General features: G+C 43.9%; 1 protein-coding gene across 1 annotated transcript in view; it reads right to left on the bottom strand.

The window, feature by feature from the left end:
* The window catches only part of LOC147665158 (E3 ubiquitin-protein ligase TRIM39-like), a 125,817-nt gene that overhangs the window by 15,212 nt on the left and 93,908 nt on the right, over positions 1-16,697 (bottom strand). Inside the window, exons 3-5 of the mRNA XM_086949718.1 lie at positions 15,066-15,296; positions 9,946-9,968; positions 7,415-7,533 (exon numbers count right to left, since the gene is read on the bottom strand). Coding sequence (XP_086805844.1) covers positions 7,415-7,533; positions 9,946-9,968; positions 15,066-15,296 — 373 coding nt within the window. The remainder of the gene's footprint in view (positions 1-7,414; positions 7,534-9,945; positions 9,969-15,065; positions 15,297-16,697) is intronic.

The following is a 16,697-nucleotide window of genomic DNA, read 5'->3' as shown; positions in this document are numbered from 1 at the left end:
CGTCTTCTCGACATGGTCAATGACAGTCCATTCCAGGTCGTTGGTAGTGTGGTTCATTTCCATGAAGTGATCTGTCAGTTTTGTGGCATTTTTCTTACAACAAATTGCACTGCGATGCTCGCAGATCCTAGTCTTAATTTTTCTACTTGTCATGCCGACATAGGATTTGCTGCACGGACATTTGATCAGGTAGACAACATTGGTACTATTACAGTTTGTATGTGCTATTTGCTTCCATATCTTCCCAAGTTCCAGGGACAGTGTTTGTGGTGTTTCTGGTTAAGTGACATACACTACAGTCACCGCAACGGAAATGGCCCGTTACATCTGGGAGGCCCCAAGCTCTAGTGATTGGTTGAACCTTATTCTGAGTGATGTCCTTTGGTCTAGTATTCACAAGAGTGTCTTTTAGACTGCGGGATTTTTTGAAGGAGAAAAGTGGCTTATCCCAGTGTAGGTTGCCTGTGTTTAGGATAGTCCAATGTCTGTTGATGGATCTGGTCATTAAGTTGGATGCCGTGTTATAGGTGGTAACGCAGGTCAGCGGAACTTCTTTTTCTGTCTCTGTGTTGATATTAAAATCACCGTCTTCCCAGCTTTCAGGGACAGACAGACTTTTGTCAGAAAACCAACAATTTTCTGTACAGTTTTGGCATTTTACTGGGACATAGCCTATTTTTGCAAATTTTTAGGTTGAGCCTACAGTGCTTGCACGGTCAGGCAATTTGTTGGATGTATTTGTGGGGTCCGACTCCTCCCACGTTTTTTGGATAGGCTATTGTGTTTGTCCTTCAGAGCCTGCAAAAGGTTAATTGTGGGTGTATGTCCCACCTCTTTTCAAAAGTTAACTCCCCTGGAGTATTGCCACGGTAGCGAGCAGTGGTGCGTACAGAGGCAGCTGCTGCTACTGTGGGAGACACGCTTTGCTCCGATAGCTCTTCAATCCATGTTTAAGTATTAGGCAGGAAACTACCTTTTCAAGCTGCCAAATATGAATTAGCTGGACGACTTTATTCCCAGTTTTGCCAGCATGCTTTTGATTTGATTCCTGTACTTTGTAGCTCCTTTTTTAATATAGAGAAAAATACAGGCACCTATTTGCATATATATTTGAATGTTTTTCACTCCAGATTAGCGCTTACTATGGACTTCTGTCAGCAGCCTGCATTTACAGAGTGAATGTTTCTTCTTTACACGGCGAGGATGACTGACATCCGAAGCTGTACTTCGTTTGCCTGCTCATCTAACTGAAAGCCCAGATGAAATCAGGTTTACCATTCAGTTGGTGCTTCTCACACTAAAAGCATAGCATGTATAATTTAAACAACACTTTGCTATAGGTCTCATAGTCTTATTGATAACAACACAGCAGAGTCAACAATGGACTAAGGGGATATATGGCATGTGGGTCCAATAAATTGGTGAGGAGTTGATGGTCCTGGGTGCTGTAGACCAACAAACTCTGCTCGGCATCACAATTAAATTAATTGGCAGGAGGGTCTACTCTAACTCAGGTTGGGAGCATCAGGGAGTGCTGCATCCCATTCCCTCAAGCAGGTTTTGAAAGGCTCCCATATATCTCTCAGGCGAGACGCTGTCGGTATCAGATCCCAGAAGGTTGCCAGCTGCTCCTGACAATAAGCGACATCCCGCACCCACATGGCCACACAGGGAACCCGAGGGGTGCCCCAGCATATGGCCAGTCTGCATTTAGCAAGCAGAAGCATCAGGTCACCAAATGGCGTTTCTCAGGTGGGATCTCTTCCACATGACCCAGTAGGCCCACCAGCGGGGTAAAGTTCAGCAACACTCCAGTGACATCTTGTACGGTGTCATATAGCCCTTTCCTAAATTCAGCAGTAAGAGGGCAACTCCACGCAACATGCAAGAAGGCAGCCATCTCACGTCTGCACTTCCAGCAGCGCGAATCAGGGCACAGCCCTAGTTTATATAACTGCAGGGGGGTGCAATACATCCTAGGAATGAATTTCAAGTGAATCAGTCTAAATTTGTAATTCGGGGATAAATATCTCAGCTGCGAGCAGCAGAATGTCCATTGGTCATCTGAGGGCAATCCCTCCAGGTCAACTCTTCACTGTGCTAGTGCCCTAAAGGGATCCTGAGGGGTGGTAAAACGATATTCAGTTATATAAGGATATCTGCGGATAACGCTCGCATTAAGTGCGGCAAACGAGGTGCAGTTGGCACGCATTGTGGCGGCAGAACTACGTGAAATGACTGGCTAGCGCAAATACTAAATAGTGTTTTAACTTCCTTCAAGGAGAGATTGCGCATTGTGGCATATTGGAGCTTAACATTGTCAAAGTGAAAACACAGTTAATGCCACTTGAAAAACAACTGTTACATCATACTGTCATGGCTCCCTCAGGTGACAACAACAAAAGGGAAATTGTTGTAGTCCTTCGAAGCTATCCATGAAATGGGATCCTCCAATGGGAGAGGAGATTGAATGCTTCCAAAATCTTGACTGTTCTGTGACAAGTGTTTTTTAATCAACGAGCACTGAGGAAGGCAATGTAGCTGAAACATGTATGCTATTATTAAAGGCATTTTAACTGACCCGGTGAGTGTGCTCCAGTCTCTCTGTCCAATGCATGTATCCATGAGCTTACCCTCACGTCAGCAGCAACACCAGTTGCAAGTTCGACACGAGTGGGTGGGAAATGTTTTGGAATCTATCTATCTATCTATCTATCTATCTATCTATCTATCTATCTATCTATCTATCTATCTATCTATCTATCTATCATAGTACAATATTGCCATCAAAGGATTATGATCACAGGGCTAAAGGTGAGGAGACTATGGGCCAGATGTAGGAGCCCTAATACTGGTCGGTAACGGCCGATTTCGGCCGTTACCGACCGGAATTTGACTTTTGAGATGTAGGGGCATCTGATTTACAGAATCGGTAAATTTACCGATTCGGTAAATATACAGAATCGGTAAAATAGAGAATCGGTAAATTTACCGATTCTGTAAATCAATATGTAGGTGGCACTTCACAGAGTGCCACAGGCCCTTTAGGAGTCGGTATTTACCACCCAATCCTATTGGGTGGTAAAATACCGATTTCAGGTGTACATGCACATCTGTGAATGTACACCTATGCCATGTGACACACAGACATGCCCCTAGGGCATGTATGTGTGCCACATGGCACACAAGCCTGCACTTGGGGTGCTACAGGGTGTCAAAGTGACACCCCGTTCCCCCTGCCAAGATTCGGTATTTACCGATTCGGTAAATACCGAATCGGTATTTCCCTTTGATTCCTATGGGCTTCAAAGCCCATAGGAATCAATTGGAAATACCGACTCGGTATTTACCGAATCGGTAAATACTGAATCTTACAGATTCGGTAATTGTGTTTTAAAAATTACCTACATCTGCCTCCTTCTAATTTACCGATTCATAAATACCGAATCGGTAAAATTCGGTATTTATGAGTCGGTAAATTAGATTTACCTACATCTGGGCTTATATATGTTATCAGAACTATGAGATGGCAAAATAGGACCATAATATTACCTATGTTACTTGTCACAACCCATTCGGGGGTGACCACAGTGCAAACAGAGGCTACTGGCTGCAGCTGTAGGGCCTTAGGTCGTTTGATGTTCCGAGATCTGTTATACTGTGAGTCTGCAAACCTGACTAAGTACAACCCCTTCAAACCTTGATTCGCAGTGGTAGCGTCTACCAGCAGTCACAGGCTTCTAAGGGGGTGTGGTGTGGTGAGTGCGTTTTTCAACCTCAGAACTCAAGAGTTGCTCAGCAGCACCTTAACCGATTGTCCAAACCAGTGCTTGCAGTACTTTAATACACTTTAAAACAGAATTTCACTACAATATGTTGACCAATTCAGCAGTGGCACAATTCCACTAAAAGATTAAATGTACCACAGCAGTGCAATCTGCTTTGACACACTTCGACAGTGCCACGGTACTGCCGCTTTAGAGTCACATCCAAGCAGTCGGCCTCAGGCACACTTCAGGACAGTGCCAAGGTGCAGGACACTTTTAGGGCCACAGCGGCATAATTCGATCAGGCACAATACAGCAGTGTCTTGGCACAACCGCTTCAGGGTTATAATGGCACATTCTGCTCTGGGCACAGTTCGCGACAGTGCCATGGTGGAGGCCACTTTCAGGCCACAGTGATGCAGTTCACTCAAGCGCACTTCGGCAGTGCCACAGTGCAGCAGCTTCTCCACCACAGAAGTATACCAGTCAATCTTTCGCAAATCCCTCAGGGTGAAAGGACGCACTCAGGTCTGGGGTCAGTTAGCTTCTCCCTGCCCTGGTAGCCAGCACCTAATGGAGGGTTGGTACTTCCTTCCCGTTTCTTCTCAGGCAGTTCAGCCTTGGTTCTTCCTACAAGGCCAGACTCTAGGTGATGTCTCCTCATCTCTGGGAAACAGCTGTCCGGCAGACACCAGCTGTAGTTGCACAGCAGTCCTCTGAGTATTCTGCAGAGCCACCCTGCTCCTTGGTCAAGGAATACTCGAAACTGGAACAAGTGGGTCAGCATATCCCACTTTTATACAGGCAAAGCAGACAATTTGGATTCTCTCTCTGCACGCTCAGATCCGTCTGAATTGCTTTTTCTTTCATGTGTCCTTTTCATACTGTCTTCCAGACACAGCTTTTGTGTAGAGTGATGCCCCTCTTAGCCGATTCATCTCCACTTTCGACCATCCACAGCAGTTACACAAAGTGGTGTGAGCAGCTGCATCTGCATCTGGATATCAACAGCCCCATTCGCACTTCTAATTTCTTCAGGGGTTATTTGTGAGTTCAATTGTTGTCTTTCCTCTACCATCGCCACGAGTAATCGCAATCGTTAAGAGCAACCTTTCATCTTGCGGTCTCCTGGATTGGTACAGCTGACCGTAATGTCTTGACATTGCGTCGTGTATTTCATGTTGTGTGAATACCAGTTGCCCTGTCTCAGTGCGTATGGCTCCTATAGGGTGATGGGTCTGTTCCTGTTGTAGAAGCTGCGCCAGCATTTTACCTGCACGGTCTGCTGTGGTGTGTGTGCGCGCTGAGTATGCTGCATAGTTGTGGCAATGAAGCAGTTCCAGCATTTCTACGTGTTCGGCTCATAATGTATCTGGCTTCCTCGTATTTTGGCTACCCGCTGACTGCTTTGTTTCTTGCTCCAGCAGTTTTTCTATTCGGTTGAGCCTGCCATTTAATTCATTTCAGGTGTTCAAGGGTGCTCCTAAGCAGTGGCGTCTCGTAGTCACCTTAAAGGTGTCCCATTCTATTAGAGGGGCTTCTGCTGTGTGTTCATTTATCTCAAAGTATTCTAATATGGATATCCCCAGGGATGCGCAAAATGCATGGTCTTCTAATGCTATTGGTTGTAGACGCCACGTAAGGGCAGGGGGAGGGCCAATGTCCCATGTGAGTTGCAACAGCTGTCGGTTGTGGTCCGAATGAGTGTGTCCTAGGTAGTCCGTAGCTCACCCACTCTGATGCTACTCAGCACACCCACATCCAGACCTCAGACTTAATGTAAAACATAGAAAAAGCAAGGTAACAGGCCTTTTCCATCAATGCAACCTGGATTTGGAACATCATTCCCACATCCATCAGGATCACCCCTATGTGGCTCTAATTTAGTAAAGAGTTGAAGACGTACCTCCTTAAAGAACATTACATGTTAATGCTTTAACTGTCCACAAACAGGCTACCTCTCTTATCACTTCTTTATTTTAAGCCCGTCTTTAACCCTGGACAGCGCTCTGCTGTCTTTTAGGTAGGTTTGTGCTGTACGAATACCACATGCATACATACATACATGCATACATACATACTGCAGTTCCATCCTGCACCCCAACCCTGTACCAGCCGTGCTCAGGAGGACTAATAATAGAGCTTTCTAGGTTAGCATGTACCAGTGAACTTTACATGAATTGCCTAGTATGCCTTCACTCTTGCGACAGATAAAAAGGTCTTGCCACAACTACTGATTCACACAACATTGTATGTTGGCATCACCACTCCAGAACGGGTTGTCCACTCTCCAACAAATGAAGGAAACGCTTTGTCTCTCCGTCCTGTTCCGGGGCCTCAATCATGTCAAAGAGCAAGCCAAGGCCTTTGTCAACATATTAGATTAGTGAAAGGCTGGGGGCAAAAAAAACAGAGTATCAGATAATTGCAGTTGGGCTCTCAGGGCAGGGAATGACAACTGTACACCATGCGTGGGACATTCTCATCCCAACATTACCAGTTGTGTATTATTTATATTTATGGAGGACTATTCATAAGGTTTATTTAAGTGTAATTAGCTTGAACAAGCTGTTCTCTTAAAAGTACAGAGAACAATGACCAAGGATTCGAATTAGAATGTTTAGACTTTGTTTACCTTTCACAAATATATTATTGACACAACTGGATTCTACCAAGGGCCAATGGATTTGCAAGATTTTGTTGTTGAGTTTGCCGCATAGTAATGGGTTTACTGCATTCGACACATAAGTTGCAGATTTCAACAAAACGTTATTTCTTGGTCAAATAGATTGAAACAATATTGCCAGAGAACATACTGCATAATTTGCCTTTTCTTGTGGCATTATTTAGATAACCTTACTGCATAATTTCATTTTACACTTACTCTTAGCTCTAATGCCCAGACAATAGTTTTTGGGGCTGTCATGGTGATGAAACTCCTATTACACAGAGGAAGCTTCAAATATTGTCCATATTTGTCAGTTCACAATGAAATAAGAGTTCATATACCATTGCAGTTTGTTCAGTAAAAGCCCATACCGTAATATATATTACATACAATAAAAGGGTAATAGCCAAAGGATAGCTTTTATTATGTCAGACCTTCCCAGAAAAGGCTTTTATGTTTTCTTAATAACTTTGGCATTATGAACAAATGAGCATAAACCTTTCCAAAAAAAAGTACATCAAATTCGGGGTTGGCATGGCAACTTCTATGCAGAACAGTCAAATTTGAGTTAAGGCAGTCAGAAAAATGACCCATTTTTAATTCAATTGGAATTTTTGCTCTCAACTACAGAAAAAAGGTGAACAGAATTACAGCACACTTGGCATGTAAGTAGAACTTTCCTCAAGTAGCTGCTTTGTTTGGTTCGTTGTAAATCTACTCAGTAGTTTGAGCGTCCAAGAGCCAATTAAAAAAAATAAACTAGTTTGATATGGCTGAGCAAGCTTTTAAACCATCCTCCATTTTGGGGCTGCGGACCCAAGCGAAAAATCTAGTGCACCCACCACGGTAGGCCAAGGCTCCATGGCCTGTATCTTGAAAAATAAATGAAGATGCAATAATGGACAGCTGGAGCATCCCGACCCACTGGCCAACCTTCACTGCGCGTAGCGAAGTGTTTCATAGATTACTTGGTATTTACCTTTAAATTCTTTGACCTTTTCCTGTATATAGGCATGATGGCTGCTGAAGCTCTGCAGACTCTGCATATTTGAGCCAACGGAATCATTCTTTGGCAACAGAACCATCACGCTATGAGACCTGTAAATAACACAAAAATATTTATTAAATCTGTACGTGTGTATATGTTATTGCAAATTAATGAACATGCAGGTACTTATACCAGTTTCTGACTGATTGTCACTTATTAGAAGTCACTAAAGACCAAGAATCGCAGAGCATGAATGGCCTGGTGGAGCACGGATGTATGACGTTACAACGCATACTTTTACCACGCATACCATTACAACGCGGTATTTACAATGCATACCGTTACAACGCATAGCGCTTAGAGGTGCTGGATAGTGGTAAGTATAATTTTATATTCCAACTCCAGTCCACGTGGACACTAGGGAAGGTGTTGGATATAAAATTATACTTATTCCCTATCCTAGAACGCCCCCCAGCGCAATGCGTTGTAATGGTATGCGTGGTAATGCCTGCGTTGTAATGGTAGTGCGTGGTAAAAACTTCGTTGTAACAGTTGTATACCGGTGGAGCACTGAATAGCAAGAGAGAAAACCTCTGGAATCTACTCAATGCATTTTCAGATAGTTCTGTTGTGTTAGGACCATGCCCTTCTCAGATTCAAAGAAGGAAGTAAATCAGCAGCATGACCTCACTGGCTCTCTTGGTGAACTTTTGTCTACCATGCCAGATGCAGCGGGGATGCAATTCATTGAGACTTGCCAAATATAATCATGTGAACTAATAGCCTACATTGTGCATCTTCGGACTAGTCTCCCTGAATTCAGCAGCCGCCACGGTACGCTTAGCCAGGCCTTCACCTTTGCTGCACTTAGGTTGAACCTAGGTGTGCTAAAGTATCAATTTATGAATGTAAAATCTGAGTTCTAAATCACATATTCAAAAGTAGTGAAATGTTACATTTGTTAATACACACTTATACAGTTGTAACTTCTGCCAATATGCTGGATCAGCCCTTTATCAGGAATAAGGGGCGGATTGTGGATGTTTCTAGGTGGGACAGCATACAAAAGTAGTCTAAACTCATAACGTAGGGGGTATTTACATACCTCTGAGAGGGCGAAAGAGGTTTGGACTAACAGTTTTAAAAGGGTGGGTCATTGGGGTAGAAGATTCTTTATAAGAGAAAAGTGGAATTAAAAAGGAAAAAACAAGTTAAATAGGCTAATGAATATTTGATTTTTGTTTACGTAGACAAAATGTTATACCTCTGCAAACCGACCTGCAGAAATGTTGTATTTGTGAGTACTTAGAGAAGCCTAAAATTATTTTAGTTATCTTGGAGGGATCATTGGATTCTTTGGAATTTGTGAATTACTAAAATGTAAAATTTGCACCTATTGCAGTAACCCTACGGGGCAGATTTCTGAAATGTTATACATGATATTTTGAGGATCAAACCCTGTGCTTGCTACCGGTCTACTGACTGGCAAACTAGGTTTTTCTATATCTATGCTCTTTGGAGTGTAGCTACACTGTCCCCATTAAGAAAATGTACACTAAATGCATAGTTACTTTATTTAGGGTCCAAGGAAGCAGAAAGTAACAGATGAGACTGATAAAGCATGATTAAGTAAAAAAAAAATGCTATTTTTAAATGATGGCAATTTACAGAGAAGCAGAAAATTAAATGTGCTAGAGTGACATGTAAATGGTTAACAGGAAATTTCTCATACAATACAAAAATATAGTTACATAGCAAGGAGTCTCAGAAAACCACCTTTGTAAGGTAGTCAAAGACAAGCCATTAAAGAAGAGTGGTTTGGATGGAAGCACTTTAAGAATTGCACTGGTTAAGAACTGTTAGCGGAGATTCAACTTTCTGTCTTTATTGTTTTGAGGATACCACTCAAGTCACTCTTCCTTCTCCTGACCATCCGAAGGTCCCTTCCCAACTCCAAACTCCCGGAACTTCTCGCAACCTTATTTTTTCTACATTGCACAAATCAAATTATAATTTGGAGGTGTTTCACTTTGAAAAGTTACTTGTAAAAAAGGTTAACTCTCTTACTGGAATTGTTAGTTTGATATAATGCACGTTCACACTCTGGTAAATCTGTGCTATAGAAGAATGTAAATCTATCAAATAAATAAACAGTTTTTTTTTATCTTGAAAAATGTGGCCAACCTTCTATTGTATGCCTTTGATCATACCTACGTTTGGGTTTACAACAAAGGGCATTGTTAATTTTTTGGTGGTCAGACCGTCCTTTGACAGGGCAACGGAGTGCAATTCTTGGGCCCTTAGTATTTAATACAGGAGCTCAGGACTTTCATATTAACAAGTCAGATGAGGTAGAAAAATAGGAGGAGGTGATCATCTGACCCTGGGTCGGTAACATTATCAAATCTAAAGTACATAAAAAGGACATCTTGGAGTAAAGTGAGCTACAACTGACCTGGGGAACATAAAAAGCTGAGAAAGGTGTGCGTTTTACGAGACCTTACCTGAGAAAACAACCATACCTGTACAAGACGTACTGCACATTCTAGAGTGAGGAAGACAAAAACAGAGGGAACTAGTCAGTGTCAATCCATACATAGAGTCTAGGTGTAGTTGACCAGATTGATAACATTCTAAAGTAGGATTAGTAGACAGTAAGACCAGATTGATAACATTCTAAAGTATGACTGGTAGACAGGAAGTGAAGTTTATTTTGTGCCCGCGAATCCAATGACTCTTATTAAAACTCAACAAGCAGTGACTCTTTTCCTCCTCTTTGGTATATGTGAAGTGGTGCCATGCAATGCACTTATGAAGAGCACTTTACAAAATGATTTCCCTTTTAACTTTAAGCCAGGAAAGTACTACACTGCCCAGAAATGATAAGTCCGGAGATCAAAAGTATCTATGGTATGGGAATGTCAAAACACCTGCCGTGCTCAAAGATCCGTGGGTATTCGCTGCCTCCTCCCAGTCTTCCTCAGAAATACAGATATATTAACATTTGCACACCTTGTTGCAAACCAACGCTAGGCATGGGTAAAGCCACAATGGAGCAGCTGCTGTCCTGCCACACATCAGGCGTTAGACTAAAGCATTTCAGTATGGTGCTCCACATCACTGCACTGAAATGCAATGTCACGCATATGCATAGTGTCTCAGCTGTCACTGAAGCGCTGCGTGGAAGATGGCAGCACATGGTGTGTGCCCACCGCTCCCTCGGGCTTGGGGCTCACTGCTGCAATGTATCAAGTCTTGATTCCTACAGCGCGGCTCTCAGGCCGGACGTCACATTGAGGTAGTGCCCAATGGCTACTACCGAGACAAGACAACCTAGCCGGAGCCCAGTCAGATTGTATGATATAGTCTGGCGCTGTGGGACGTGACAGGACAAGAGGCAAAACGTTCACCATTATCTTTGATTAGGGGCAGTATAAGAGAACAGAAGTACTTTACCTCTGCCTCTTTCACCCTCATTCTCCCCGTGCTTTATGGTTTAATTTCTTCTTTCAGTACATATCCTCTCCTCCATCCACGTTCGTCGCCTCCCTCACTTTCTCCCCTTGCTTTCTCCCCCCTCTTGCTCGGGGCTTGTTCTTGACCCCTGGCTAATGCCTCTCACACTGAAGCTTGTCAGAGGCAGTTCAGACAGGGCTCCCACATTAGCCAGCCCCATGGGCACGGAATAAAAGGGCGAGTGGCCAGCCCTGGTAAATGGAGACCAGAACTCAGAGAAGAGCACAGTCTGGGGCTCCAGGGAGCCCGCGCCTAGAAGAGATATTGAACAAGAAAGGTGCTAGGTCCCAAGGGAAGGAAGTGACTCGCAGGTGAGTAGCGAGCATTTGTCCTGTATCCTACCCACGAGAAAAAAACTCAAAGCGAAAAATATATAGACTTGAGGCTCAAATGTTGCGTTTGACTGAGCAGCACAGAGACTGGAGTATGCAAAGCTACCAGATGTCTCCATAGTCTAACTCTGTCCTTTTCTATATCAACCTAGTGTATCCTGGAAATTGTATTTTTGGTAAATTTTAACTGATCTAACTAGCCTAACACAACTGAGAAAATTACTTCTAAAATAAAACCCCAATTCTGGAACATGGGGTTTCTGGTGACATCAAGTCATCATGTACTTTTGGAGTATAAGACCTGCTCACGCTACCCATCGGCGCCTCACACTTGGTTAGACTGGTTAAAGGGGCGCTGAGTTTCCTTCCCTTAAAATTATTGGCATCTCCACTGAAGGCTTCTCTGATAAAAGACACAACAGAAGGGCCAGTTTTAGGGCTCCCAAGTTTCACGAGAAGCTCACCAAGACCAGGTGTTTTCATCATGAGAACTGTTGCCCGGTTTTATCCTCTATAAAACTGGACCAACAAGTCCACAACAAAGAACTAAGACTAGGACTAGAGGAGCACCTCATACGTGGACCTGGGCTACGTGGACCTGGGCAACGTGACCACTAGCGAACGTGTATGTATGTGAAACGAAAGGGTTGAGGGATCAAGCGGAGACTACTGTTCAGCATTATGAGTTCTCAGCACACTGCTTTCGGGAAACATGAAACGTTTTGCCAGGAAGTTGCAACATTAGGCCTGATCTAGAATGGCAAGCGGGGAGCAAGCTTTGGAAGGATAGTAAAGAATGGACGGGGTAGGACGGGAGTAGATACGGGGATGCCGGTGGGCTGTATCTTAAGTCAATGAACGTCCAAAGAAATGAAGGGGTCTGTCAGACGTGTCCTCTCTGCAGCAACTTTCCCTGTGGTACAGTTGGAGACTAACAATTTACGGGGATGGCATTTCTCTGCTTGTAGAAGGAACTAAGATGAACTAAGGCAGCCTATATAGGTCACAAAGCATTATGTCCCTCGTTACGATTGGCACGAAATAATACCAGTCACCCGTCCCACCCATGCCTACAATAGCCCCTGGAATGACCGGTACTGGGAGGCAGCCCTAATTCCAGGGTGCCGGCAGAATAACAGGTATGTCCCATGGCAGTGAAAAGCAGTGCCTACAGGCCCACCATCAATAGTAGGACCCCCCCTGTAACACTCCCACAAGTCTGGATTCCATTGTGGACACTGCTTTATATAGGCAGGCATAGCTGGTACTGAATATTTGGACGAGATAGTCCTAGCACTTCAAAGCACTGCTACGTTGCTTTTAATAGGCAAGTACTGGCACTTCTCAGCAGCAATCAAGTACTTCTGCACAGACTGAGGGTCAAGAGCTTCTTGCTGAATGGCAGTTTCTTTCATTTCTGTCTGCCCTGGACAAATTTAGGGAGTTCTTAGGTAAGGTTTTAAAGTTGGTTTAGGATTGGAAGGATCCAGTGGGCAAAGGCTGGCTATGGCAGGAATTAATTTAATTGTTTTTCTGCCAACCCGCCCAGCAACACCACTAGGAGGCTGAGAAGAATTTATTTTAATCCGATCAGATCAAATCAAATCAATACAGTAGGGATTATTTTTAGTGCACAGTATACTTTAAACTGAATGTCTGTGCAAATACGATAGTCATTTCAATTGAAAATGTGTCTCCTGTAATGGCAATAAGCTCTACACCACTCCGCTCTACAAACCTTTACTATACTACACGACACTCTATGCCACGACACTCCACTACACTGTGCAACATGCCTCTCTACTCTACATAACTCCCTCTATGCCACTCCATGCCACTTTACTATACTCTACTCCATGACACACTACTTCACTATGCCACTCCACGACAATGTACTCCTCTAAACCATGACACTCTACTCTACTGAACGCAGCTCCCTCTACGCCACTCTACTCCAGTCTATACCACTCCACTCTACTCTACTCTACTCTACTCTACTCTACTCTTCTCCACTCCACTGTATTACACTCTACTCCACTCTACCCTCCTTCCACTCTATGCACTTCCCCTCTACTTCACTCCAAGACATTCCACAACACCACTAGTCATATTGAACAGCAGCCACATTGGTGTACATCATGGCTAAAACAAATTGGAAAAGCCAATAGCTCTTGCATAGCGTAACCTATTGGCTTTGCCAAATGTTATGTTATGTTATGCTGATTTTTGTATAGCGCACGGCTACTCAGAGAGTGTCCCGGCGCTTTGGTTTGAACACCTATCTCATAACACAACAAGAGAAAAAAAGAGATAAAAACAGAAGTTCCAGAAAAAAAAGAAACAAAGCCCAGGAAGCAGCTAAGAGGTGAAAAGCCAAGTTTTGAGCCCTTTCCTAAAGGCCAGAAGGTTAGACGTGCTGCGTAGCGCCACTGGCAACATGTTCCAGAGCTCGGGGGCTAACAATCTGAAGGAACGGCCTCCAATACGTGCCCTTTTGACACGAGGAACAGTGGCAAGGTAAAGGATCCTGACCTCAAGGACCTGGCTGGATGATAAAAAGCCAGCCTTTTTTGAAGGTATTTCGCTCCGGAGGCATGCAGAGCCTTATGCGCCAAAGTCAAGGCCTTAAAGATTATCCGCTTCCGGATGGGAAGCCAGTGCAGTACCTGCAGGAGGCCCGAGGCTCTGGCACGGCGGGATAGTCCAAAGATTGCCCGTGCTGCCGAGTTCTGGACCACCTGTAGCCGTTGAAGCAGATATTCCGGCAGGCCGAGATAGAGAATCTTGTTTTTTCTCCATGTACTGTCAAGCAGACAAGAGAAGTATATTGGTAAGTGGATGGCAAACGCACCCGCTTGGAAATAATGCAGCAGGAGGTCTTGCAGCCTGCGCATTCCTTTGTATTGTTTTCTTCCCAGTGTTGGAAAACAATAGGAGGAAAACACTTGTTAGTGTCAAGTGTGCGTGCACAAATCGCTGTGAGGCTGGAGAGCGAAGGAGTGAATGGAGAGGATAAACCTGTGGGGGGAAGAAAGATAGTGGTTGGAAAGATGGGATAAAAGACATGGCTAAATATGGTCACAGATGGACTTGGCAATTATAACTGGTATGTTTACATAATACACATACTAACTGGTCCACAATGCTTCCGAGATGAGCAGTCCTAAAAGAAGCCAATCTAGAAAGCTTCCCTGATGAGCAGTCCTACAAGAAGCCAATGTCAAATCAAGGTTGACCACATTGACTAACGGCAAGCACATTGCAATAGTTCCAATACGGACTATCGAGCTCAGACTCTAGAATCTGCAGCTTAACCCCTTGCATGCGGCGCGAATTTTCACGCTGTGCGGGGATTTAAATATGGGCGGGATTCGGATGGCCGGGGGCCGTTCTCCGCACACGCCCACCGTGACGCGTGACGGCTCCTGGCCGTCACAAGCATGCAAGGGGTTAAATATGATCTATCCTCGACATCAACTCTCTTTCCATTATCAAGTGACATACTGTTGCTGTGTGGAATGGAAAGGCACACCCTTCACTTTGAGAAATAAAGCAGCTATTCTTGATCTGTAGATTTTTGAGCCCTTTCACCTTCCTTAACTCCATAGCTTGCTCCCACACTTCCTTCCCTGGCACTGGGGATTGGGTACGTCATGCTGCTGTAGATTTCTAACCTAGTTACCTTCAGGAGCTCCAAATATTGCTACCAACAATTCTCTAGCTGGATTAGGTTCCCGAGTAGGGAATGCAGCTCTTACAGATGTGTACATTTGTAAACCCTCACACTCCCTCACCGTCAACAACTCCACATCTTGCTGATGACACACTCCCTCAAGCTCTTCGATCCGATTCTTGAGGGAGGCATTTTGTTTCTCCAGGTCAGTAATTTTCAGGGAAATCTTCTGTAGATGCTCGGTCTGTTCCTTCTCCAGCTTGCCAAGTAGGTTTTTCTTTTCTTGCTCTAAAAACTGCTGCAGATCTTCAAAGGTTCTTGTGATTTTCTCTGCTTGGCTCAGATATTCACCCTGAACAAAAACAGGTGGACATTAGTTCAAGCTGATGAAAGTATCAACAGATTTCTAAAATATAAAGAAGTCAGTAGTAATTCACTCATGACATTACATAGCTCATAGCACTGATGTGACATGTGCCATCACAAATGATGTAATTGGTTACTTCACAGGTGACCTCACATCTTAAGACTGAAACATATTCATCAGTTAAAGGAAAGAGCTCCCCTGGCTTCTGCGCCCACTGCAATTCGAAACAATACTCTGATCATGAGGAAACATGTGTATATGGTATTTCTGTGCCCCAAACCCAGGCAAACTGGACAGTTTTGCATACAATTAACAACTAATAGGAGAGGTTGCTGGGTTGTAGATGGTTAATTGAGATGTACTTTTCTTTAAAGAGGGGAGTCTTTAACCTTTTTCTTAAATTGAAGCACTATGAGGAGGTCCTGATGGATATAGGGGTGTTGTTCCCCATCATGGGTGCATAGATGGAAAAGGTCTGCTGCCTGATTTTTTTTTCTTTTTTACACTTAGTCTGTGGTTTGATGGTAGTCAAGTTTGCAAACTGTGAATTCTTTGTAGCCTAGGAAAGACTCTTCTCCCCCAGTATGTGTATATACCTAGTCTTCCTTTTTTGTTATCTCTGAAGCAGCAATGCCCTATTTTAAGTTCTACTCTACGTTACACTGCTCCTCTCCCCATCCCCAAGGTCCCCATGGAAAGGCATCCTTCCAGCAGACCCCAAAAAAAGCCTGAAGAAATGTGTCCATATCAGCTCAAACCTAAAAAACACTGGCTCGGTCGCAACTTCAAGGTTAGTTCCATCAGCTAAAAAGGCACCCAGGAGCCCCTCCCAACATCCCCACCCCAGAGTACCTGGTACAAAAGTTAATCATCCTAGAAAGACACCGACTCACAAGAACCCATGATATTGTCAGAATGAAGAAACAAAAATGAGGCAATGCCAATAGGTGGAGGTTGGGCTATGGTTATCACACTCCGCTTCCCTCTTTGTAGTACGCCGGGGCTCTCAGGAAGTGGGCCCACCTTCCTGCAATGGCCCAGCCAATATTATTTAACAGGAATAGCGATGCCCAGTGGTACCCAGCATTGCCTCCCCTGGCTTACCTGCGCCAGATAGAGATACATATATTATCTACTGGTGGTCATAGTTATAGTTAGAACCATGTTTCCATAGGAAAAGCATTTTTTTGACTAGCCTAGAACTTTGGTTTCAGTTGACGAATCTTCACAAAATTTACCCCAAAAATTTTCGGGGTGATCTGTCAAAATCAGGGGCTGAGAACAAGGCGTGTTTAAAAAAAAAAGTGTGGTTACCATTTTAATTCCCATAGCACCTTTAGATGCGCCTGCAGCCCGAACTGGAGGACAGAATTACACTAAATTTTG

The sequence above is a fragment of the Lissotriton vulgaris genome, unplaced genomic scaffold, assembly GCF_964263255.1.
Source record: "Lissotriton vulgaris unplaced genomic scaffold, aLisVul1.2 SCAFFOLD_2934, whole genome shotgun sequence".
Lineage (NCBI taxonomy): Eukaryota > Metazoa > Chordata > Amphibia > Caudata > Salamandridae > Lissotriton > Lissotriton vulgaris.
The sequence above is the reverse complement of the archived record's forward strand: the minus strand, read 5'-3'. Positions and strand labels throughout refer to the sequence as shown.